The sequence below is a fragment of the Brachyhypopomus gauderio genome, chromosome 10, assembly GCF_052324685.1.
Source record: "Brachyhypopomus gauderio isolate BG-103 chromosome 10, BGAUD_0.2, whole genome shotgun sequence".
NCBI lineage: Eukaryota > Metazoa > Chordata > Actinopteri > Gymnotiformes > Hypopomidae > Brachyhypopomus > Brachyhypopomus gauderio.
In genome coordinates, this window is record NC_135220.1 from 11,860,013 (window position 1) to 11,886,867 (window position 26,855).

Consider the following 26,855-nt stretch of genomic DNA (forward strand, 5'->3'; position numbering starts at 1 on the left):
ATTCAGACCCGCGATGAAACATCCGGGCTTCTCAGGAAAAGTAAACCTTTTAGAGCAATCCAACGCATTAAACCAATCACAGCGCTGCCTCACTCTCGGTCGCCTTTGTGGCGGAGACAACTAATGGAGCACAACGAGGTAAGTGCATCCAAAGTTATTCAGATTCAACGCGTTACACGGCAAGTTGATGTGTTGCGTTACGTAACGGTGGTTGCGTTATAACGCGGGGGAACTTTAGCTAGTTAGCTAGCTTGTTAGTAGAGGTTAACTAAGAGCTTTGGTTGGTATGAGCTGCTCTCATATAAAGAGTTTGAAGTGTACAGCTTAACATTATCGTTTAAGTATGTGTTTCCCTGACGTAGTAACATTCATTTGTCAGAATGGTTGTAGGATAGAAAATAGTTTAATTTTAGGGCATAAAACAATCAGGGTCTTGCTGGTTCTAGTTATCAGAACTAGCTACAGGCTGTAAAACGGGCAATACGTTTAAACTTCGCGTTTGGACCGTTCAAAAGTATCGTAGTAAATGGTTTGCTGTTGTTATAAATGCATAAAAAAGAAAGGCATAGCAGAGTGTTCCAGAAGTTGTTCATGCCGCCATTTTATACATGTTTATTCATTCTTGTTAAACCCTTTATTTTCTTTCTACGATTGGCAGCATGGCGGGAATGCGTAGGATGCAAGAAATGGTACAAATAGTCGTGTTTTCTTTGTGCTTGTAGGGAAATGCAGATGTTATCAGGTCCACAAGGAACCTGTTGTCCTTGTTGACCTCGCAGTCAGGAAGTGCAGCTGGCCCTAGTCAAGATAATGTCAGGTCTCTTATATATTTTAATGTAGTGAGCTAAATATTTTGTACTGTGTGCTACAATACAAATAATATGTTGTGGTCAAATTTATGAATATCGATGCTTTTTAATGGTTTTATGTCCTTTAGGCTTCAGTTCAGTTCAGGGTGAGAGAGCAGCTGTTCAAACATGGCCAGGTTTTACTACCTATTTTGATCATGTTCTGTTAAGCAAATATGTACTCTATAACAAATTTACCTTTTCATATAGTCATTGTAATTGTAATTTCCTCACAGGTCCTTCCCTGGGCTTTTTACCAAAGGATGGGGGAAAAACGATTTTCTGCTGCTACAACTGTCCTCTGCAAACCAGCTAAAGTAATGCCATTCATCTTTTACCTCCTACCTCGCCAATATGATCGGACACCTAAGCAACAAGACCAGTTGTTGCACACGCAAGCTGGTTTGGGGCGTAGGACTGCATACATTGATGAAAATGCTACATACAATGAGGTATGTATGTTTGATGTCATAAAAAAAAAACAACATAGTCTTACTATTCTCAACAGACTATGTTTGATACGGTGCCCATCAAAACCCAACACATAAAATGAATCCTGAAGTAAAATTCATTGTTTTAGTGGAGCAAACATTTGCTGAATTTTATAAAAAGTGTATTAAATTGAAATAATGTAAAGTTTGGATTTGGCATAGCTTTTCTAAGTTTTTGCTTTGCAGTTGGGTCATGTAAATTTAGTACATTTCACAAGCTTTATTTGTGGGAAGAAACTGTAAGGTGTATGGTATATGATAAAAGAGCAGTAACCCATTAAATTGCCAGCAAACACTGCGATCATTACTGTTGTTTTTGTTTTAAGGAGGGTGGGGTACCCGAAAGCTCTCTCTTGTAACACCTGATGATGGTGGATACTGCAGCAAGCTTTTGAAAACTGCAAGTCAGAGTGGTAAAGGAGTTCTGTATATAGTTCCTCTTCAGATGGAACTTGATACCACTCCTCTGCCACCAAACTCAGAAAGCTTCAGTGGCATGTCAAAAGAGAAGTGCCAGAAATGTGGTGTCTTTTACCCGCTTGTCATCCTACCTGCCCATAGCCTATATAGTCCTGTGAGGTCATCAATCTAGAGGATGAACAGAGTGAAGAAGTAAATGACTTCTTATTCAAACACTGAAAAGTTACATTGATTTGTATGGTATTTTGTGGAATAGTTACTTAAATGGGGATGAAAATGTATAAATAAATAAATTTCAGTGGATGCTTTCTAGACGACATAATATTGAATCTTGCTGTCTCTGCATCATTTTAAAATGAGTGTCTAAAATTATTATTCAATAAATCTGATGTAAATGTAATAACTTAAATGTGTATTTAATAGATGTTGTGCATATACTGTCATGTTGCACTGGAACAATTTGTGTTTTATTTATTTTAGGCAAACTGTCCTATATGTCAGGAGGAAATGCCACTTGATATTCTGGAAATACACGCAAGTTCATGCAAAGAAAGGTAAGAGCCTGTGAAACATTCGTAATCACAGACACTCCACACTGTTTAGTGACTCTGAAATTTATTTGGGGTTTATATTGATTGGCCCTTTGTGTAAGTTCACAACTATTGGATTTTATGTTGAGAGTGTGTCGTTGGTGCTGACTTGGCTCCTAAAATGTGACCATAAATTTCACCTGTTATTCATATGTTTGTGTTTAAGGACACCACCTGAAGACAAAGAAGGACCATCTACACCCCACACTTCTTCAGGAACCGTTACCCCACTTGCATGTAATGCTGAACCTTCAAATGCAGCTCAAGACACATGCATTAATGATTTTGGTATGTGGTATTGTCTACAGATTTTAATATATTACATTTTAAAATTGAGCTGTTCAGAAGCATGATGTATGAGTTACAGTACTGATATTTGATCACAGTTTCAAAAAATATTAAATTCTCTTTTCATGAACATGGATTTGCGAATGAGCAGACAGACAGACAACTCATTGCATTGTACAAGCAGTCAAGTGTGAAATGGGCATGTCCAGTGACATGTAAACTTCAAGGTAACTGTATATACCAGTATAAATTGTGAATATTCACACAGTGGAGATTTCTAGTCTGAAATTGCTGTTTAACAGATTTCTTCTTGAATTGGATACCAACCATAGACAGTTATTTCTGTTTCACTTATTGGCATCTAGACTAAATAATGCTCAACTGAATCTGAACTCTGTAGAGAAAACATATTTTCCTTCCTTAAAGTGCTTTCAGTGCACCTTCCTGATCATGTTTCAACAGATATACAGAAATAACTTCTGGTTCATTTGCAGCAAGTATAGCCATTATCAGTATATATTCATATCAGTAATTTTTTCATCACCACCTAAATAACTAGCCCATAGTTAGTTCATTGATATGATCTAAGAAGTACCATGCTCAGTTATTTATCAATTGAATCTTCAAAATCAAGTCTAGCTTGCAAGATTTAGGTTGCAGGTGTTGGGCTAGACGTTTCTGTACCTTTTCAAGTCAAAAATTGTAAAGCATTGTAAAGCCTTTTGTATGAATTCAAAGGAAATGTCTAGTCAATACAGCAAAAATATAGTCTGTAGTATTAATAATTTTAACCCCAAGAATTTGAGCCAAGATCTTTATTGTGGATGATATAGAATGACCCTAATTCAGTTTCTGATATTGGAGGACTTTAAGTCCAGCACACCACCTTCAACTTGTTAATTGTTAATTCGTTTACGCAACTTGTTCATTTCTGTGTTTTTATCTTTTAATTGGTGTTTACCATATTAGGAGATGTTGCTGTTGGTGAAGGAGTGACAAGATAATTCTTTTCAGCAATTATTCAAAGGCTTAAAGCTGGCTTCAGTATTAATCTAGGTATGATGATCATTGTTACATATGTTTATTACTTTTTCTTGGAATTAGAAATGTTGACATTCGTGTCCATCTTCCAATTACAGGGAATATCGAAAGGACATGCCTATTTGAAGGTGAACCTGATCATCTGGTCCCTTCATCATCCCAGTCCCTCATTGAGGGTGACATGTTTCTAGTAGCTGGACGGATGCTGGGACATTCGTTCTTACATGGGGGGCCTCGACTGCCTGGACTCAGCAGAACAATTGACCATGATATACGAGAAATCATCAAATTGGTATGTACATCATGAGAGGCTGCATGCGACGTTACGCACGCAACGGTCTCTAAACTCCAGACCCAGCACCCAGACGCTTACATGGCTATCTCTGGAGATTTTAACAATACTACACTGGCTTCTACATTACCTACATTCCAGCAGTATGTAGACTGCCCCACAAGGAAAAATAGGACAATTGACCTTTTCTACGCAAATATTAAAGAGGCATATACTGCCATAATCACTACCCCCCTTAGGAAAATCAGATCATAACCTCATCTACTTAAAGCCACAATACAAACCTATTGTCAAAAGGCAGCCTATAACCTCACACACCTTCAGAAAATGGTCTCCTGAGGCAGAAGAGACCCTACAGGACTGTTTTGCTTCAACTGACTGGAGTGTGTTACAGGAATCATGGGGTGAGGACATTGAAGGGATCACTCACTGTGTAACAGATTACATAAGCTTCTGCATGGACATAGCTGTCCCAACAAGAACGGTACGCTGCTATGCCAACAATAAGCCCTGGATAACCAGTAATGTCAAGGTACTCCTGAATAAAAAGAAAAGGGCTTTCAGGAATAAGAACCAGGAGGAACTCAGAAGTGTACAACTGGAGCTCAAAGTCTGCTTGAGAGAAGCTAAAGCATCCTACACAAGGAAGCTGGAGCAGAAACTCCAAACCAATAATACCAGGGAGGTCTGGAGTGGAATAAGGACAATAACTGGACACAAGCAGAGGATGGAAACAGTACACGATGGAAATGTGGAGAGGGCAAATGAGCTCAATTTATTCTTCAATCGCTTCGAGGGCCCTGCTCGGAGTCGGATGGACAGTGAGTGTCCCGACATCACACCCATACCCTATACTAGCCTGTCTATTGATCCGGCAACCCCAGCACATGATGCCATGGACCTTACTCCTGCATTCTCCCCCAGTATGCCTAATGCCCAGACAACCTCAGTTGACACAGCCTTGTACTCCACGAGTAACATAACAACTTCAGTCCACACAGCCATTGACACCCCTCCTTCTGCCACAGCCCTTGACTCACACCTCATTCCGAATCGTTCCACAGTACTTCCACTCCCTCCCCCCCCCCCCTTCTCTACCTATCATAACCATAGACCAGGTTAAAAGAGAACTGGGGAAGATTCGTACCAGGAAGTCAGCAGGTCCGGATAAAGTATGCCCAAAATTACTTAAGTCCTGTGCTGATGAACTTGGAGAACCTCTTCAGTACATTTTCAATCTAAGTCTGCAACTGGGAAGAGTCCCCTCACTCTGGAAAACAACGTGCATTGTTCCTGTGCCAAAGAAGAAGTGTCCAGTGGAGCTCAATGACTTCAGACCGATAGCGCTAACTTCGCACATAATAAAGACGATGGAGCGTATACTACTCTGCCGTCTCAGACCCCAAGTCCAGCATGCAGTAGACCCATTACTGCAGTTTGCCTACCAGGAAAAGGTGGGAGTGGAAGACGCCATCTCATATCTCCTTCACAGGACCCACTCTCATTTGGATAAGAGTGGCTGCGCTGTTAGAATGATGTTCTTCGACTTCTCCAGTGCGTTTGACACCGTTCAGCCTCTTTTGCTTAATGACAAACTGATGGCCATGCATGTGGACTCACCTGACATCCTGGATCAAAGATTACCTCACAAACAGACCACATTATGTTAAATTGGGGAACTGCACTTCAGAAACAACCTTTAGTAGCACGGGAATACCACAGGGAACTGTATTATCCCCCTTTCTCTTCACACTGTACACGTCAGACTTCAGCTACAACTCTGGGACCTGCCATATGCAGAAGTTCTCGGATGACACAGTCGTCCTAGGATGTGTCAGGGATGGAGAGGAGGGGGAATACAGGAAACTAATAGAGGAATTTGTTGTGTGGTGTCAGAAGAACCACCTTCTACTCAATACATCAAAGACGAAGGAGATGGTGGTAGACTTCCGGAGATCTGTGCAGCCTCACAGGAACATTTTAATCGAGGGGAGTGAGGTAGAGGTCGTAAGCACCTATAAATACCTTGGGGTGCACTTGAACAACAAACTAGACTGGTCAACCAATACGGACATACTGTATAAGAACGGACTAAACAGACTTTATTTTTTAAGAAGGTTGAGATCATTTAACATTTGCAAAACACTCCTTCGCATGTTTTACCAATCTGTAGTCGCCAGTGTCCTTTTTTATGCTGTGTCGTGCTGGGGAGGCAGCATTGCAAAGAAAGATGAAACACGGCTGAACAAACTCATTAAGCGTGCTGGTTCAGTGGTCGGTTCTGAGCTAGAACAACTGGTCACAATTACTGATAAAAGGACACTCAACAAAATGCAATCAATAATGGACAATGGAAAACACCCACTACACACAGAACTCCAGAAACAAAGGAGTAAGTTCAGTGACAGACTTCTGTCTCTAAAGTGCACCGCTGAGAGACTCAGGAAGTCTTTTGTTCCTCGTGCAATCAGACTTTACAACGCAAGCAGGTAGATAAACTGGCCATGTATATCTACCAAATATGGAGCAAGGAGCAGTTCAAACTGTCACATTATACCACTGTAGTACTGTTTTCTTAATATTATTAATATTACTAATTCTTTTCTTGTTAATGTTCTACACCTATTTCATGTGTGCAATTTAAATTTAAATGTGCAATATTCCTATTGTGTGTAATGTTATTGCTGCTGAATGCTACTGAGAACCTAATTTCCTTCGGGATTAATAAAGTACCTATCCTATTGTAATATCAGATAATGCCGTTAACGGCCCACCACTAATTTTTTATTATTACTTTTATTAACATGCTGACTGTGCAAGCATTGTTACAATTGTGCATGTCTTTGAATGTTTGTTTACATTCTGCAGAGAAGTGTTTCTCTACTGTAATGCATAAACCCTTTTTTGTAACCATACACAAAACCTTTCATTAACAAAATATTGGTCACAAGTGGGGCGGCATGGTGGTGTGGTGGTTAGCACTGTCGCCTCACAGCAAGGCGGTCTAGGTTCGATTCTCGGTCTGGGCTGCTCTGTGTGGAGTTTGCGTGTTCTCCCTGTGCCTGCGTGGGTTTCCTCCGGGTACTCCGGTTTCCTCCCACAGTCCAAAGACATGCGTGTTAGGTTGATTGATCACTCTAAAATGGCCGTAGGTGTGAGTGTGTGTGTGTGTGTGTTGGCCATGTGGTGGACTGGCGACCTGCCCATGGTGTACCCTGCCTTCGCCCGGAGATGCTGGGATTGGCTCCAGTGACCCCGACTAGTGGGATTAAGCGGTTCAGATAATGGATGGATGGATGGATGGTCACAAGTGACAATTCTGGAAGTACATAAAAACCTTTATTTGTGTTCTACTTGACATTGTGAATTATAATAATTGTAAAAATATAAAAATTATAATAAAATTGTAATGAATACATTTAAGCTTTTATGGGATATCTTTATACTTTCTATAAGGAAACTACTAGTTTTAACAGACATTGATGAAAACTTGAATGTTTAAGGCAATAGTGTCTTAACATTTCCAGTCTTTTCCATCTGAAAATGATCCACTGCAGCAGTTTTCTTGCCTTCACCCCCATCATCCTCCAAAACACATTCATAAACCTCTCACTCAAAGAGTCTGGTAGAACTGCACAGCAGCCATGTAGATGTCAGCACCACGTGACTGTGATGTTGCTCTGGGGTCAATGACAGGCCCGTAGCCAGCATTGTGATGGGGGGGTCTTTTTCCCCCAAAAGTGGACTTCATTTGCCTCTCTACTACAATGTCCCCTAAATACACGAGCACACTTCAAACCTTTTAATTTACACATATTTTATTCATTATAAGCATGGTTGCCAACTTTTCAAAATCACTAGGAGTGAGATTTGATGCGGGGGGGGGGGGGGTGTTATGTCTTATATGTTTCCTTTATGTTGCGCCTAAGCGATCGATCACCAGTGGTTGGCGCCAGAGCGAACTAGTAACTCATTGAATCATAGATGTAGATCGGAGATAAATAAACTAGATTTTTTCAGCGTGAGAAATCGGATGTATGGCATGTGAAGACATTCAAATGCGAGTGTCTCACGCTCATTGCGTGAGAGTTGGCAACACTGTTATAAGTTTGTTGTGAGTCTGTTGTTGCTATCCTTATTTGTTTGTCTGTATATCCACCGGAGATTAACAATTCATTCGCTGAATAGCCTACCTATCTTGAGGGGGCATGTGTGTACGAGGGGAGGGGGAGAGGGCGGGGGGGGGGTTCGAACCCTCCGATCCCCCCTGGCTACGGGCCTGAATGAGGTCTCTGAGTGCTGTAAACTGCTCTGCTGTAAGTGGACAGCCTGTTGCAGGAACATGAATTCCAGCATTTCTAATGTGAGGTAACCCACTGCTCCCTCAGTCAATCTCTGGGATGTCCAACGCCTAGATAAAAAATAAAAAAGCAAAAATCAAGGAAGTGCATTGTACCAACCAATAGTTTGAGATTTCTTATAGTACTTGTGGCTTAAACCAGGGGTTCTAAATCTTGGTCCTGGAGTACCTCATGCCCTACATGTTACTATTTACCCTGCACCCATACCACCAAATACGTTCATTAACAAACCCTCCATTAGGTTAAGGAGGTGTGTTAGAGGAAGAAATACACAAAAATATGCAGGACTGGGTAATCCAGGGTCAGTGTTGAATCAAAAAAACGTCCAAGTGGATTAGAGTAAATACAGACATGTGATGGGTAACAACATACCCACCTCCTCATTTTGGGGCTCCTGAACTGGCTGATAAACGTGTCCTATTGCCCACAGCTGGTTTGGAGTCCTGTTGCCTTCTGTTCTTAAGGGGTGATTGTCCCAGCCATCTCGAAAAATGTCTAGGTCATCTTGAAGTCTTGGTACAAAGGTATAATGGCAACAGAAAATGTGTGTTTGGTCTGCCATGTCAAGATAGTTGCCTTCCTCAAGATAGTGGAGGACATCATAGTTCACGCTGGTCACTGCAGTCCACACATCTCTCCATAATCTCTCGATACTAAAAAGTCAAAGTACTGCACCTCAGAAGACAGTAAGTACTGCTGTAGTAGCCTCCATTTACAATATGGAATGGTCCTGTTTTGAAATAATTACTTATAGAAAGCATGTTAGAATTCCTGAATAACATTAAAATTTGGGTTAAGGCCAAAACACAGGTAAAAGCATGTAATTTTTTATCAACTAAAGCATTAATCGTTACATTAAGAGCAGGAAAATCATCAAAGCCTACTATGTTACTTGAAAACAAGACTACAGTTTGTGTATCCTTAATCTCAGAAATCTTGAGAATATGAGAATGTCTGATACATATTTTGGTTTAAACGCACCACTTTTTCCAGAAATGAAACTGCTCCTCCCAGTACCACGGACTGTGAACATGAGACGTGCTATCTGGACATTCTCAACTCCCTGATCCCCCCTTACTCTAGAATGTTGCAGAATATATAAAAATAAAAAATATGTGAATGGCACAATTATTAACTTAATGGTACATATTTGCTACTAAACAAAGCACTAGAGATGGCAAGATCATGGGTTTGGCTGAAACAATTCTGAAAAATTTGTAATTAAAAGAGCATTTAAAAAATATGTAAAATATTACAATATGCTCAAAATGTATTGGAAAAAAATAAAAAGCTTAAAACAGTGTAATTGTCATTATGTGCACATTTTATAGAGTACTGTAACATACCTAAGAAGGAAACCAAATCTGTCGACTGACTCCTGGAAGAAGGTCAGTGCAGTAGAGGCCAGGTTGTTTGTGGCAGCTCCCAGGTACATTATCTATGTCATATAAAAAAATGTCCAGGTTTAACACTATGATATAGCATTTTAATCGCATTTCAATATTTTACATGAGAAATATTAATTTAAGTTTGAATGATGAATGAATCAATGAACATAATCATAAACCTCAACATCTTGTTTATTTTGTTTATTTTTCCACCAGTCTACTACACAGACCAATAGATGAGTGCAGAAAACAGAGCAAACAGTTTTCAGAACACTGGGAATTCTGACCAAAAATGAGTTTTGCTCAGGATATTGGAAGAATAAGAAGAACTGAAGTAAATCAGATGTTTTTTAATATCATTTTAGATGGTAGACTTTCTTTAATTTCCCAGGCCTCTGCCACAGGCATCTCCATAGTGCCTAGAAGTGATCTTCTGCATGCTCAAAGCAAATGACTGGATCTTCCATTCATCATTTATAATATGAGCTTTCACACCAAGATAATTATTGTTGCTAACAGAGGTCCAGTGATCCCCAGTCAGAGACACATTTGTGGCGCTCTTCACAATAACCTGTTTTACTTCCCTTTTCTCATCATACAGCTGCTGGATTTTCTTCGACATTGTATTTCTGGACGGCAGTTCGTAACTTGCATCAGCGGACGCAATTTGCAGCACTTCTTGTAAAGCCTGGATTATACTTTCGCGAGCGACCGTAGCGCGCGACTCCGCCCACCTCGCGTTTAAACTTGCCGCGTCCTAATATACATTGATCTATATTACTGGATTGGACGTCGCCTGTTGCCGCTATAGCTAGCGATGCGCCGCCCTCGGAGCCATTACTATGCATTGAGAGTCATGTCAGCAAAGCAGTGTAGTTCCTATGTGGGATGTGCATCCATCTGTCACAAAAACAGTCCTAGGGCCCTTATTTCTTATCCGATTTTTATAATATATGGCTTAAATTAAAGGTGAGACTATTGCCGATGTTGTAAAACTTTGTATTCTCCCAAGAGATGAATTTATAAGCAGTCTGGGAATTTTTCAATTTATGTAAAATTTTTTAAAAGCCCTGCATAAAGCCCTTTTCTTTCACCTGGATAAAACTAAATAACACATGTATGTCATGTTTTTGATATTCAATCATAATTATGGTAAAACGTTTTAAATAAATAACTTTGATACATTTTAATTATGATAACAATCACAATTCTGATATTGAAAGTCAAATGTATGAGTTTATCTCTTTATTTGTCAACTCTCCCCATTATAGCTGTAGTTTTCATAAATTCTTTAAGTGCAATACCTCTTATATATGTTCAAGTATAATATGAGATGGCTTCAGTCTGGAGGAGCATCTTTGAGCACTACATGGCTAAATGTGGGTGAAATTAATAATTGTGAAATTATGATAGAGAAAATAATGAGTTTGAATCTGAAATTTATGACAAAATTTGTCAGATTTTTTTTTTACCTTCAAGTAGCAGAAAAGAGCTTACACAATTCAGTTTCCCACAAATACATAATTAGATAAATTGACATGACACAAAATATACAATTTTCAAAATAATTTATTGCAGCCACTTCTCATTGGTGTCACGTATGGCCTTGCCCCCTCCCTTGGCTGTCACTCCGGGTTTCCTTGTGTCTGTGTCCCGTGCCTGTTGATCCCGCCCCACTCGTTTATCTCGTGATTCCCTTGTTTATTGCCACGCCCCCGTGTCATTGTGATCACCTGTTCCTTGTTTCGGTTCTATGTATTTAAGTCCCGTCATTCCCCAGTCTAGTCATCCGTGGTTTTGTTTGTCTACTCTGTATATCCCGCTTTCGTGTTGCCTCGTTCATGCCTGTTACCCTGTCTGTAAGTACGTCTTGTTTTTGCTGCCCAGTCGCCCTGTGTTATCTGTTAGTTCCGTTAATCTGCGTTTTACCCGTGTTTGTTTTCCAAGTCCTTAGTTATGTCAGTTCGTGTTTCGTGTCCGGATTGCTTGCCTGTTATGACCCCTGCCTGTTCTATCGACTCTGGTTTTGGTATTCCCAGTATTAAATCTCGCTCATCTCAGCATTTGTGTCCGTCTCCTCGCTCCGTGGCGCGAGCCACGTTACAATTGGCTACAGAATTTCATCATCTTTAATAAAATATTTACTTTGCAGTTAAGATTTCCTGACAATAACACAACTTTGAAATCCAACTAAAAAACAAAATCATTCTTCTCAAAACTTTACTGGCCTTTAAAAAGAACCAGTTTTGTGCACTTCTGACGCAGCTTCTGCAGCAAGGAAGAATGTATCCATAATTATCCATAATTTATGAAATTAAACTATTTGTGTTTTTCTGTATAAAACATGATTACACCATATTTTGTGCTGCCCTTTAACGCTTACTGTGTACCTCTATATGACTGCAGCTGATGCTCCAGTTCAGAGTTTATCAGGTCTTTCTCTGAAAGCTGTTGCAGCAAAGTCTTGCAGAGAGACTTCGCTCTTTTTTTCTCTGTCTTTAGCATTTTTTGCCTTCTTCCTGAGCCTTTCCAAATCTTCTTGTAGCTTGGATACCTGATTGCTGCAAACGGAATCTTGGTCATAATTTTGATAGGTAAAAATTTTAGGAATACTCCCTGCAAATGGTGTGGAAGGTTGAAAATCTGCGGCACTGCTCCTTCTCTAACATGTGCCCTCTTCAGCTGATATATTGTACAGCTGATATTTTATTTGTTTGTTGGGAAATCTGTGTAGAAAAATGGCATTTATAAAAAAAAAAAACCTGTTCATTAAAAAAATAATTATGACAAATTTAATTGACTTAAATTTTCATTTGGTTTCATTATTTATTCAGTTTGTGTGAGAGTATCTATGGGACATTAATGCCAACTGGACTGAACATCGGTCCCAGTAATACAGATTTAGAGAATTTTAATGAACGTCTACATATATATATATATATATATATATTAGGGCTGGGACTTTAACGCATTAATTTCGATTAATTAATTATAGGGAAAATAACGAACTAAAAAAATTTATGCAGTGTGTGTGTGTGTATACAACACAATATAACTCCAAGTCAACCACACTTCTGTGAAACCAACCTGTTCAGTTAGGAAGCAACACGGATTGTGAATCATTTTCACCTGCTGTTGTGCAAATGGAATAGACAACAGGTAGAAATGAGAGGCAATTAGCAAGACCCCCCCCCCCTATAAAGGAGTGGTTCTGCAGGTGGGGACCACAGACCACTTCTCAGTACCTATGCTTTCTGCCTGATGTTTTGGTCACTTTTGAATGTTGGTGGTCCTTTCACACTCATGGTAGCATGAGACGGACTCTACAACCCACACAAGTGGCTCAGGTAGTGCAGCTCATCCAGGATGGCACATCAATGCGAGCTGTGGCAAGAAGGTTTGCTGTGTCTGTCAGCGTAGTGTCCAGAGGCTGGAGGCATTACCAGGAGACAGGCCAGTACACCAGGAGACGTGGAGGAGGCCGTAGGAGGGCAACAACCCAGCAGCAGGACTGCTACCTCCGCCTTTGTGCAAGAAGGAACAGAAGGTGCCACAAATGTGCATGTGTCTGCACAAACGGTTAGAAACCGACTCCATGAGGATGGTATGAGGGCCTGACGTCCACAGATGGGTTGTGCTCACAGCCCAACACTGTGCAGGACGCTTGGCATTTGCCAGAGAACACCAGGATTGGCAAATTCGCCACTGGCTCTTCACAGATGAAAGAGTCTGGAGACGCCGTAGAGAGCGATCTGCTGCCTGCAACATCCTTCAGCATGACCGGTTTTGCAGTGGGTCAGTAATGGTGTGGGGTGGCATTTTTTTGGAGGGCCGCACAGCCCTCCATGTGCTCAGTCTAACTGCCATTAGGTACCGAGATGAGATCCTCAGACCCCTTGTGAGACCATATGCTGGTGCGGTTGGCCCTGGGTTCCTCCTAATGCAGGACAATGCTAGACCTCATGTGGCTGGAGTATGTCAGCAGTTCCTGCAAGATGAAGGCATTGAAGCTATGGACTGGCCCGCCCGTTCCCCAGACCTGAATCCGATTGAGCACATCTGGGACATCATGTCTTGCTCCATCCACCAACGTCACGTTGCACCACAGACTGTCCAGGAGTTGGCGGATGCTTTAGTCCAGGTCTGGAAGGAGATCCCTCAGGAGACCATCCGCCACCTCATCAGGAGCATGCCCAGGCGTTGTAGGGAGGTCATACAGGCACGTGGAGGCCGCACACAATACTGAGCCTCATTTTGACTTGTTTTAAAGACATTACATCAAAGTTGGATCAGCCTGTAGTGTGTTTTTCCACTTTAATTTTGTGTGTGGCTCCAAATCCAGGCCTTCATTGGTTAATAAGTTTGATTTCCATTGATGATTTTTGTGTGATTTTATTGTCAGCACATTCAACTTTGTACAGAACAAAGTATTCAATGAGAATATTTCATTCATTCAGAGGATGTGTTATTTGAGTTTATTTTTAAATAATAATAAAAAAAACTAAATAAATACCTTTATTTTTTTAGCAGTGTATATATATATATATATATATATATATATATATATATATATATATATATATATATAGGGAGATATAAATAGGTCTATTGCTCTGATGTTAGTGGTCATATGATGAGAGGGGGATGATTTTGCATTTTTTATATTTTTAGGTTGTAGATTTTGGAAGCTAATCTGTCACGGGATGCAGGTCACAAGATGCAGTTCTACAGAAAAGACACAGCAAAATTTTTGCTATCAAAACAATAAATCATTTGAAATGCAAAGCTTATGGGTAAATGACCAATAGTTGTGATTAGTGACACTGCAAATCTGCATCTGCAGAGGCAATTAACATTGGAGCAGAAAAGTTTTCCAGAACTTCACAGTTAGCTAAAATGCTAATTATCTCCATGAAAATGAATATACATCTTCATGTATAGCTTCCTATTAATTCAGAGAATAAAATCATGACTTTTTGGAACTGTTAACACAAAGTCACTGTATGTGTGACAAAAGTGCAGTATGGTGTTAAAATTATTTCCATCCTTTTTTGCCCCAATGACTTTCCATATGTGACAGGTGTACATCTATGACTTTGTAAACTTACCTGTGAATGTTAAACGTTTATTCCTCTTTTACTGCTTAGTCAACAAATCTACCCATACATGATACAAATGTCAAAATATACATAATTTATTGTTAGCACAGTAAAGCATTACAATAACATTGTCGAACAAACATCATATATCACTTCATTAACATCAGAGCGCTAGTAAAGTTAACCTTCAGTGACAACTGAACTGCGGAATTTGCTTGTGGTGCCCAGCGAAAAACTCAGTTTTCTCAGATTAGCTGGACAAATCTCTGGCCGACGCACACTGAGAGTCCATGCGACTGTCACAGTCTCTTCTGCCCTGGGAGCTGAGTAAAACCGTACGAAAGGTGACGTAGTCTCAACATCACCATCAAACTGCTACAGTGGAACTGCTCCTTAGTGCTAACCATAATGTCTGTCTAAAAAGTAATCTCAGTGAGAAATTAATCTCCTTTAATAAGGCATGAGAGCTACAACCTCCCCAGACAGGAAATTATGTCAATAGAAGCATACAGACATTCGTACATGTTACACCAGGGCAAACCAGACCAGCAGTGTGGGAGGTAACCTTAACAGGAATAAGGTGACTAACAGTCCATTTAGTACAGCATTTCTTAGTATACTCTTTAGTTAATAATAAAAAAAGTATTACACAGGTCTAGCTGAACCAAACTGTGACACGTGAATTTTAAATAATATATCTTTGCAAAGCAAACATGATATGAGCCTTCTATAAATAGCACTTATGCCTTTTGGCAGAGAGCAGAATTTGTGGGTTTAAACATTTTGTGACTTATAAGTCTTGAGGCTTCCAAAAGTCCCAAGTATTGTGACATTTATTTGCAGTTTGAATAGTCTTGCATGTCCTGTTGGTAAGCAGCAACACAAAGACATTTCATTAAACCAAATACATGAAATCTTGACCAAGAGGTGCGACCAAACCCAATGCAAAGCAAATACATCACAGCCAAGTGATTTGCAGTCTTGCTGAACTGAGCGTGGTTGATCTAACCCTCACCCTACGTCCAGAACATGCACAGAAACACGCGGTGTGCAGACTCAGAGATCCTAAGAGCTGCACTACATCACAACGGACAACACTGTTCCAGAAGAGGGAGAATGTGTTCCAGATACTGAGATGGGACAAAATAACACCAACTAAAAGGTTGAAATAAATTATGCCACTACTTAGGAACCTAAGAATAACGAAAGAATAATTACCACAAAGAGTAACTTTTGGACTACAGCCCAGCGCAACAGACCTAACAATTAAAGTCCATTTAACAAGGTTCCACAACTTCAGTAAGTTCATGTAAGCCGCAGCCACACCATGACTCCATGGCTCCTGCATGTGGCCGGCCCTCTGCAGTTACACTCTGTCACCACCAGGTGATTTTAAACTCGTAGATGGGTCTCTTGCAGTAGTAGTGGTTGATGAGGTGCTTGTCGCACACCCCGATGCACTGCTGGTCGGCGGTGATGCCCCGATCGGCCAGGTCGCTCACGATGCAGTGCAGGAGGTCGTAAACGTCCGCCACGGCCTCCCACGGCCCGAACGACACGTCCACCTCGCAGTGGTGCTCAAACAGCTTGGCCTCGTTCTCCGAGCGCTCGAAGCGCAGCGAGTTGAAGAGCGGGCGCTCGTACGGCGTGATGGGCATCTCCTCCTTGTACACGCAGATCTTCAGCTTGGCGAAGCGCGCTTTCCGCTGCATGGCTCGCACCTTCGCGATCTCCACAATCCGCTCCAGATTCTCTGCAGCAGGACACACAGAGGCATGAAGGCCAAACCTGAATGTTTCCAGGAGGATGCACGTCACCAGAAGCAAAACTGATATGCTCTCTTAACACATCCTGCTGGAGTTTTCTAAGAGCCAGTTGTACCCACATCCTACCTTTATAATAGGGCAGGAGATCGAGGAAAGCCTGTCTCACTTTCTCTCCAGTCAGAGGCTGGGTGTCCTCCAAGCTCTCCAGCAGGGGTCCAATAGCGTAAAACTGGGCCTCCTTATGCACGGCACGCACGCGGTCCCGCTGAGGCAGCTGTCCTTCCCGTAGGAAATTCAGAATGTCCCTGCACTCAGGACAGCACAGAAGGCAGGACGTTTCTCCATGAATGCACACACAAGCACACACTGACTACTAAGTGATTTTGAAAGTGTTATAGGCTGATATAGAGAAAGTGCAAAGGTTTCTCCAGCACATGTGTAGATGTGTAGGAAGCCATGCTCCACCTCCCTGTGCTTGGGTTAACTAACACACTAGGGAGCCATGACTAAACCTAAACCACACGCACTTCGCTGACATCTCAACGCTGTTAGGTGGGTCCAGCTGAGCACTGGAGACGTTGATGACTGTTCTGCAGCAAGGGGGTTGTTGGGTGTTCTCCAGCAGGGGTGTTCTTTAGACTCACCCAAAAAAAGCCCCGTCACGGTCGATGAAGTAGCGGCCCTCAGCGTCCCGCGGGACATGGTGTCGTCCGCTAAACATGGCTGCCAGCATCGTGTCTTCATATCGGCGCAGGGTAGACAGCCTGGTGGTGAAGAATGTCCCACCAACATTGAGGGAAATTACCTCAGGAAACTGTAGGACACAGGAAGGAGAGACAGACAGAGAGAGAGAGAGAGAGAGAGAGAGAGAGAGAATGAGGAGGAGGATGATGAAAGGCCTTCATTACATCCCACACAGTTCTAGTTTGTCCTTAGAATGCAGCCTACTGTACTAGCAAGAAAGGATTTTTATAAGACACTTTAGAAGTTTAACTTATCTTTCATTTAATCCATTTTTTCTGTATGTTTTGCATAATCAGACCAAAAGGTGCCAACACTTAGCTCCCCACATTCTTCACAGACAATGAGGCACCAAGAATTAGGCAATGAATGTCACTGTTCAATTAGCTTCTGATTAAATATCTTCCGTGTCCAACTGCATACAAAGACCCCATTCTGTAACACTGAGTTGAGTCCCTCTGCCAGTCGGTTAGGATTAAAGCCCCAGAACGCTGGTGATTAAAGGTGCCACACAGTCGCCTCACCTGATGTGGCTTTTTCTTCCACAATCTGGTGACAAAACCAGGAGCTGCAGTCCTGCTGACCAATCGTGCCTCTTACGTCCCACACAGACAACAGCCCACCAGCCGGCACACAAAGAGAAGGTTTGTGACTGCTCTCAGGGGACTCGGGCAGATGCAAGTCTCACACTCCAAGAATTACTGGGAAACAACTTTCTGGTCTGATACAATATACTGTGACGTGCGGGCAGGGCAAAGGACGAGACACGGAATCCTCACTTGCAGCAGACGTCACTTTAATTACATTTAACATATAGCGCGTAAAGCACACGGAGAAACATGAAACGTACACATAAACGTGTAGACTCAGACAACGATGAGCACAGGACACTGCGCGAACGCACATTAAATAGACAAACCACATAAGCCCCGCGTGATTACGAGACGAGCCACAGGTGAGACGGATTATCACAAGACACAACCGCACCCACGGAGATCCACAGACGCAGACGAGTAGACGTAGACAACGTTTCCCCTGCTATATGTACTTATGTCCTTTTGTGGTCCGTTAACTGAAGACAAATGTGAAACAATGTTTGCTGTTGCTGGTGCTACTTCCTCTGTTGTTTCTCTTCGGCTATCTAGTGAACAACTAGAGCCTCTATGTACTGCTGTAGGTATAGTTGGTGTTCCTGCTGAAACCAGCAGTCTACTTCTGTTCTGTCAGATTTGCCCTTCATCTTTTGAACTTCATCTTCTTCTCACGCAGCAGAACTGAATCTCTTAGGTCAGGACATGCTGACTAAGATTCATGCTACCATTCACTACTTCACAGGAGGTGTCTTGAAGTTCCAGATGTGGATGTACCTTCTGCCCGGCTCTTGGTACACTCACCATTCATCTGTCTTTCTCATTTTCTGTCTCCCTCATTTCCTTCTTCCCTAAATCTCTCATATTTCTCCAAAAAAACGGCTTCTCGCTCTAGTGATGTAGATCTCATGATCTTCCCGTTAAGATTACTCTGTAATGGTCAGTGCTCCATATTCTGAGTCCCCCTAAAACTCATCCTAAGATTACACATTACCCAGTCAGACGTGTAGCTCCAGCTCTGGTTTTGCTCTTGTTCCTGCCTCTCTGAAGGTACAAGGTATTCTCATTCCCTGTCCTGGTAGCCCATGTATCATTCCCGTCTTTCCTGTTAAGAAACCAGGCCAAGACAAATGCAGTTATGTTCAGGGTTTGTGAGTTGCTAATGATGTAGTCATTCCCAGCTTCCACACTCTTCCTCAACACCACTCAACACCACTCTAGCCAGGTCTTCCACACTCTTCCTCAACACCACTCAACACCACTCTAGCCAGGTCTTCCACACTCTTCCTCAACACCACTCTAGCCAGGTCTTCCACACTCTTCCTCAACACCACTCAACACCACTCTAGCCAGGTCTTCCACACTCTTCCTCAACACCACTCAACACCACTCTAGCCAGGTCTTCCACACTCTTCCTCAACACCACTCTAGCCAGGTCTTCCACACTCTTCCTCAACACCACTCTAGCCAGGTCTTCCACACTCTTCCTCAACACCACTCAACACCACTCTAGCCAGGTCTTCCACACTCTTCCTCAACACCACTCTAGCCAGGTCTTCCACACTCTTCCTCAACACCACTCTAGCCAGGTCTTCCACACTCTTCCTCAACACCACTCAACACCACTCTAGCCAGGTCTTCGTGGCCAAATTGATTCCTGCTGTTGATTTATGCAGTGCATTCGTCTATGTGCTGGTTAACCCAGTAGTCAGTACCTTTTGACTGACTGCAGCAGTAGCTTTTTGCATACACATTAGCCTCTGACTGTTTACCCTGTGGTTTTGTTTTGATCGTGGTTTGCTCTGCTCTCACTACAGCGTTCTCACTTTCTCTGGTTCTCATTTCTATATGCCAGCAGGTCAAAGCTCTATTAGGTGTGATTCAATTGCCATCTTAGTTAGCTTATTTAGCTGTTGCTAAACTAAATGCAAAGCTGAAACTAAGGCCTCTGATCTCCAGGGGCAACAACAAAACGTGCCTCGCTGCACAGCTTCAACCCCCCCCCCCTTATGATCTCTTAATGATGCCCTTAAAGGCAAAGCTGACAGCAGAGAGCAATGTAGCATGAGCAGGCTACACCTGTAAGCTCCGTACAGGTGGAGTGGCAACAGTAGAGACCTGTGGCCACCACCAACCTCTTAACTTCCTCATGTCTCCATACCACGGAGAGGTCCATGTGAGCAAGGAAAGGAAGTTGGAAAATGTGACAAAAACAAATGGAAACACTGGTACACACCAAAGTTACTTATGTTAAAAATATTGTTCAGGCTATACTGTTTGTAAATTGTGCAGTTGGGGTTAGGTGTCTTGCTCAAGGGCACCTCAGTCATGGCCTCAGGTCTGGGAATCGAACCCACGACCCTCCGGTCACAAGACCAGTTCCCTAACCACCAGGCCATGACTGTTATGACAGTGTACAGGCAAAAGACACACCAGCAACTCTGCCTAAGCCAACAGGTCTTTTCCAAAGTTCAGTCTTTATAAAGTTCCCCAAGGACAAAGGGTTCATGCTTCCTTTCACCCACAATCTTCTGGATTGGGGATTGGTATGAACTGATGCCTTATCCACCACCTTAAGGGCAAGACTGTGGGGACAGATGCCAGTTAGTGAAGTTCAGGTGACCTCTGCTCATTGACCTCTGCATTACCAAGATAACAGTGCAATGCTGTTTTAAACGGCCAGACAAAAAAAACATTGAAGACCAGCATGAAGCATGTTGTAAATAAAGAAAGACAGATCATGTGACCTATTCATGTGCTCACGTTAATAACACATTAATTAAGTATTTGAATCTGTCATAGAGAACAACTTTCTTCCTTTTTGCACCAAGCTTAAAGTCAATAATTGTCTTTTCAACATGCTCCCATGAACAAAACTGTCAAGATATTATGAACACACTAGACACAGATGTAGTAGCACCTAGAGCTTACACGTCACATTAGCTGTTTGTGGCATACGTGTACATTTACACCATTGCAGCTATGACTGTCACATGAGGATATTTGTGTGAATGTAACATTAAAGAAAAAAGTTGTAAATGTGATCTACATCCAGACATCTTGTGTTCAAGGTTCAAACTGCAGGTTAACTGTTCTTGAGGTAAATCGTCAGATTTTTCAAGGTGTTATTTTAGCAATGTTGAATATGGTGTTGTCTCTTTTATCACAATGCAAAGCGTAAAACACACTGTTCAGAATTAACTGAAATACTTCTGGGAACCAGATTCAGTCATGCTGTACCTGTCAGTTCAGCTTTCTCCGCTCCTACACAGTATTACGTGTACAGCTTTATAGCTGGTGGGTTAGAACCACTCCTGTCAGGTTTAGACTTTTTATTGCATTCAGAATTGCCTTTGTAGTTTTGGTACAACATCGTGCAATATGTACGTGGTGTCTGGTGTTTGTACATGGGCAACTACGCTCTGCCTTTCACCCTGGCTGGCTGACGACTCATCTAGAGGCACTTCAGATTATCCACATAGAACTGTCTGGAAAAGGGAGCCCGATGCTTAAAACTGTTGTCTGAAGACTTTGGTTATATATATGGTGACAATATATATCAAATAAAAAGTTATAGCACCAAAGTGGTGATTGCGGAACCTCAAGGAGCTGTTTCAGTAATATCTGCAGTTGTCTGTTGTAAACCTTGATATAATGCTCTGTAGAACTATATTACAACAACAGGAATATTATAACATTACTGATTCGCACCTTTGGGGAGAAAAAATTACGTACAGTGTCACAACATGGTCGACAATATATAAGTGTTCTATTAATTTTTAAAAGGCTTGAGAAATATCGATTAAAACAAGGGTGTTCTCGCTATTCACACAACACTTAAATCTCTTAAACACATCTTCAATTCTCATAGTGACACATATATAATGCACTTATATAAAGCACTTATCCCAGACCCAACATAACTGAACAAACATGCGACGTGAGCCTATTAGAGCGGTTCTGATCCATGTGAGGAGACCCAACCAGGTTCAAGTCAACGGGAAGAGAACAGAGTTAATACTTGTGTTGCCTGTTGTAATCGGATCCACGGGTTAAAGGGAAACGCTGAGGGGTAGAAAACTCTGGGTGATAAAACAGTAAACAACGATGACAATAAACAAACGAATGGAGCGATGGGTATTAGACGAGCTACGATAGTGACTGTTGAAAGTTAAACATACACCGGCCAGGTTACCTCTTGAGACGCGTTAAAGGTGTGGAGAGGCTTTCCTAGGGTTCGGTTCGGAGTAGATGCTGCTTGTGGTCGGAACTCCTTCTCCGCAGCATCAGAAGTCGACATAGCATCTCCAGTTTCATGGGTGTCGCTCGCAGCCGAAAACACCACCATCACTCTGGGTTGAGGGACCGCACGTCCCTCCTGTGCGAACCTCCTTACCCGTGATGAAGCCATGGACAGCGGGCTGAAGGCGAGCGCGGGCGGCTCTCCCTTGGGTGCCTCGCCTGATCCATTCTGCTGCATGCACACTAAACCCAAGTCTGCCTGGTTATTGTGTAGATTTTAGTATAGATGTAGCAACTGGGTCGGCTGCACTGGATGGCAGACGAACATAGCACGATACCAGGGCAAGAGGTGGAGTCTGTAGTCTCGGTACCAGCTGCCAATTGCCTGGACCTCGAGGCAAATCGCCCTGCTAGACGGAGAGAGTGAAGCCCTGGAACTGTGCGCCCTAAATAACCCAGAACACAGCCTGGGCATTTACGTCCGTGGAGTATGCGACAGCACAGAGCGTGGGCACTACGCTACATGCGTAAAGTCATACGGATTTACAATGTACGTAACTCGCATGCTCACAGGTTATTGGGCCAGAGAGACCATAATGATACAAAGTGTAAATATAACACACACACACACACACACACACACACACACACACACACACACACACACACACACACACACACACACACACATATATATATATATATTATAACTGTATATATATTTATACCTGTGTGTGTGTGTATGTGTGTGTGTGTGTGTGTGTGTGTGTGTGTGTGTGTGTTATTACAATATATATATATATCAGAGGTGGGGACTCGAGTCACATGACTTGGACTCGAATCAGACTCGAGTCATTAATATTAAGACTTTTGACTTGACTTGAAAAAATATTCATAGACTTAGACTTGACTTGGACTTTTACACCAATAACTTGGGACTTGAATTGGACTTGAACCTGTTTACTTGCAAAGACTTGATTATTTTTTTTACCCCAAATCTGAATTTTAAAACGCATTTTAATATTTATAAAGTGCGCCCCATTAATTTCATTTCCGTCCTTCTGACGCAGACCGGCGTTACACCAGATTCTGTGACCGTCGAGTTTTGTGACCACAGGGGGCGCTATTTCACAGTTTCTGTTCAGAGGCACAAACGCTTTACGAATGCTACGTAAACTATGCTGATGCACTTTCTTTACTTGTTTTGTTGGTGTCCACGAGCCAAAATATGACAGATGTTTATATTTACATTTATCGTCTCTTAATTACATAAATGTACTTAAACAAGATTTACCATCCCCTCACCATTGCAGCCAACAAAGAAATCATGAATGGGATGTACAGGTGAGCCTTTTTAACTGGGGTCACCAATTCTGTCGGCAGCCATCAGAATATGTGACCCCACTGAATCTCCAGGTAACAATAGTAGCCTACACCGTGACCCCACAATAACAGAAAACAATGAAAAAATAACCCTAACCTTTTATTAGTTTATATTTAAACATTTTATCCAAATGTTTAGAATAACCATTCGTAATGACAGCATCTTGCTTACGATGAAGCTTGCTATTTTCGTGTAAAATGATGTAACGAAACATTCTTGTTTAAGTACATTTATGTAATTAAGAGAAGATAAAATGTAAATGATCTGTCATCTTTTGGCTGGCGGACACCAACAAAACGAGTAAAGAAATGCATCAGTGTAGCATTCGTAAAGCGTTGGTGCCTGTAAAAAAAAAAAAGACTCGAAAGGACTTGAAATTCCAAGTTTCAGACTTGGGACTTGACTTGACTGTTGCTTGTCTTGACTCGAGACTTGACTTGAGTTGACTGTCTTTGCTTGAGACTTGACTCGGGACTTGAGGATAAAGACTTGGACTTACTTGAGACTTGCAAAACAGTGACTTGGTCCCACCTCTGATATATATATAGTAATAATTGCTCAGCAATTCGTAGTAAATGGGACCCTGTTTTTATAGCATCCAGGTCTGTGTTTGTTTTCTATTTACTTAATTTCAAAAATCTAATTACACATTTACTTAACCGTTGACAATCTCGGTATTTTCCAAACAAACAAATCTTGAATAATAATAATACAGTATAGAGAGGAACATTACTCTCACTGTCGCCCCGTACCGAATACAACTTGAAGACCTGGCCTATCAGGGCTTCTGAAATTCTTCCTTAACACAGATTGGACAAATTCTCACCGTTGGCCCAAGAAGGCGTGTTTTGATTGGTCGCTTTATTCGTTACCGGAAACAAAATAATTGTTGATCTTTGCAGAATCGCGGAGGTCAGGCAATGTTTTGGGCAAGGAGTCATTAAACTTTTAAAGTTTTCTCACTTTATACTCTTCGCTGTGGGAGATAAATATGCAGTTACAATAGTCATCTACAATACGGTCGCGCCTGTATGCGTATTACCTCCGAGTGATCCCGAGGATCATGTAGCAGACGAAGCATTCAAACCGACCTTAGATCAGAATATTTGGAGAGCGCTGATCTAAATGATACTACTGGTATAAGAGGAGTACTAAATGATACTACTGGTATAAGAGGAGTACTCAACGTTCCTGTACCATCACAGACAAAGTCACTGTCGGACTGTCTTCCCAGAAACGTTTTGGAAAGTGTCACGTTATATAATGGTGCTAATGTGGTGTTGAGCGAAGCGCGCACCTTAACCCGATCCAAGATGGTTACCTGGATCAAGTTAAGTGTGAGCAGAAATGTAACGCGCCCTCCTAGAGCCACCCGTGTGGGCGCTCACACTGGGTCACTTTGTGAAGTCCCGTGTGGTGCATGGCTATCCAGCGGTGGTAGAAGAGCCTACAGCAGGGCCAACAGAAACTGGTATCAAGATACCCCATTGCATGAGTCAAAAACAGGATATTATGATATTCTTAAGGTGTCTCCAAGCGCTACTCAAGCGCAAATCAAGACCGCTTACTACAAACAGTCGTTCATCCATCACCCAGACAAGAACGCGGACAGCGAGGGCGCCACGTTTCACTTTACCCGAATAAGTGAGGCGTACAGCGTCCTGGGCAACGCGACTCTTAGGAGGAAATACGACAGTGGGCTCCTGAGCCAGGCCGACGTGCGCGGCTCTAGCGCGCCCAAGGAGGCCCCATCCTCAGGGCAGCACGTGCGCACGGGCCACGCTCCCAGATCTGGAACCCACGCGCGCAACGACTTCGACGCGTTCTTCCGCGCGTACTACGGCGAGCAGCTGCAGCGCGAGAGGGATCAGCGCGCGCGCAGAGAGATTCTGAAGGAGATGAGGCGACGCGCTCGAGAGCGAGACCGGGGGAAGGTGGTGGAGGTGACGCTGGGGGTGATGACGGCCATGGCGGTTGTTATTTTAATGAGCCTGAGAGCAAACTAAGTGGATTGTTGTTTATAACAATGACCAATAAAACACATCTGGAAATGGCTTAAAATAAGAAAATATAAGAAAAGTGAGGTGATCTTGTCAGACGTGCAATCATTTTACAACATAAACGAGGTGTTGGAATCCAGGGGGCATAATTGCGGATTAGTTTTCCCCGTAATCTGATTCTGACCTTGATGACCCGAATCTGGTGTTACAGCTGACATTAGTAAAACTGCAGTGTTGTTGTCCACCATTAATATAGTAACACGTTATTACCACAAGCTACACAATTTAAAGTAAGTACAGATATGAGAGAAATTATCACATTTCACAAGTTTATTTTGGGTCGTTTTGCACTTGCAAACGGATTGTTACCAGGTTCAAAAGTTGTTCGTGGTTCGTAAAAGTTATTAGTGTTATTTTCATCCTGGTAAATCACTGCTTGTTTTCATAATTTTAACCCAGAGTGTAAATTTATTTGACTTGAAGAGGTCTTAATCCAAATAGCTAAGTGTGATCTATTAATTTGTGGCCTTACAGAACTTGATTAATAGTTAAATATGAAAGCATATGTATTACTGCATCTCCTCAGAGTAATTTATACAAGCTTTACTACACTCATGTGATGGTCACCACCCTTTCTTAGCTAATTTATTTACATTAAAATCCATTGCACACTGACAGGGTTGTTGGTGAAATTGCATTATCAGACAAATTTAGTAGTACTGTATGTGTGTATAAAGTCATTTTCAGACGGTGTAGTTCTGTATTTTATATTTCACCAGAAGATGGCAGTGTATACTGGTATACGTACTATACTACTACCCCCCCCCCCCCCCCAACACATACACGTTCTCCTCACCAAATCCGGCCCTCACTGCAAAAAGTTTGGACACCCCTGGTGTATATAGTGAGCAGTGATGGCTTAGTTACCTTAGTAATCCGACTACTGATTACTCCTTTAAAAAGTAACTTAGTTAGGTTTAGGGATGCAAATGATTAATCGACTTTCGATTAATTGTCGATCAAGAGGTTAGTCGATCAAAATGTATTAATCACGATTAATCGTTAGAGCGTGCTACTGTAGTAACTTGAACAGAGCGTAAGAACGAGAAGTGAACACGTGTCGCGAAAGACCAGAGTGGAAAACAAAATGAAGCGGGCGAAAAGACGTGCGTGTGGGACCATTTTGAAGCGGGTTCGGGAAACAAGACAGAAACTGCGTAATCCAGAAAATCCCGAGGAGGGAAACTTTATTTTCCACGCAACTCAAACAATAGCACCGTTCTCTCTCCGCTCCCCCAGTGTCACTTAAAGGAC

At 42.1% G+C, this 26,855-nt stretch overlaps 2 protein-coding genes and 1 long non-coding RNA gene across 9 annotated transcripts; 2 read left to right on the forward strand and 1 right to left on the reverse strand.

Moving 5' to 3' along the window:
* Positions 1 to 16: 16 nt before the first annotated feature.
* LOC143525469 (uncharacterized) lies at positions 17 to 7,388 on the forward strand. 7 transcript variants are annotated; one of them, XR_013133666.1, is made up of 9 exons: positions 49 to 138; positions 723 to 817; positions 938 to 985; positions 1,111 to 1,300; positions 2,240 to 2,313; positions 2,516 to 2,637; positions 2,789 to 2,864; positions 3,607 to 3,693; positions 3,777 to 7,388. It is a non-coding gene; the product is annotated as an uncharacterized LOC143525469 (long non-coding RNA). The 7 variants fall into 7 exon arrangements; XR_013133662.1 differs by having other exon boundaries at positions 50 to 138; positions 1,085 to 1,300; XR_013133663.1 differs by lacking the exons at positions 723 to 817; positions 938 to 985 and adding an exon at positions 1,666 to 1,951 and having other exon boundaries at positions 17 to 138; positions 1,085 to 1,300.
* Positions 7,389 to 14,886: 7,498 nt separating this feature from the next.
* On the reverse strand, positions 14,887 to 22,774 carry kctd7 (potassium channel tetramerization domain containing 7). The gene is made up of 4 exons (XM_077019479.1): positions 22,111 to 22,774; positions 17,229 to 17,398; positions 16,711 to 16,889; positions 14,887 to 16,571 (listed from the first exon to the last, which is right to left on the reverse strand). The coding sequence occupies exons 1-4, from the start codon at positions 22,393 to 22,395 to the stop codon at positions 16,195 to 16,197; spliced, it is 1,011 nt and encodes a 336-aa protein (XP_076875594.1). The 5' UTR covers positions 22,396 to 22,774; the 3' UTR covers positions 14,887 to 16,194.
* A 1,620-nt stretch (positions 22,775 to 24,394) lies between these two features.
* dnajc30a (DnaJ (Hsp40) homolog, subfamily C, member 30a) lies at positions 24,395 to 26,308 on the forward strand. The gene has a single exon (XM_077019480.1). The coding sequence runs from the start codon at positions 24,855 to 24,857 to the stop codon at positions 25,545 to 25,547; it is 693 nt and encodes a 230-aa protein (XP_076875595.1). The 5' UTR covers positions 24,395 to 24,854; the 3' UTR covers positions 25,548 to 26,308.
* The last annotated feature ends 547 nt before the right edge of the window (positions 26,309 to 26,855 follow it).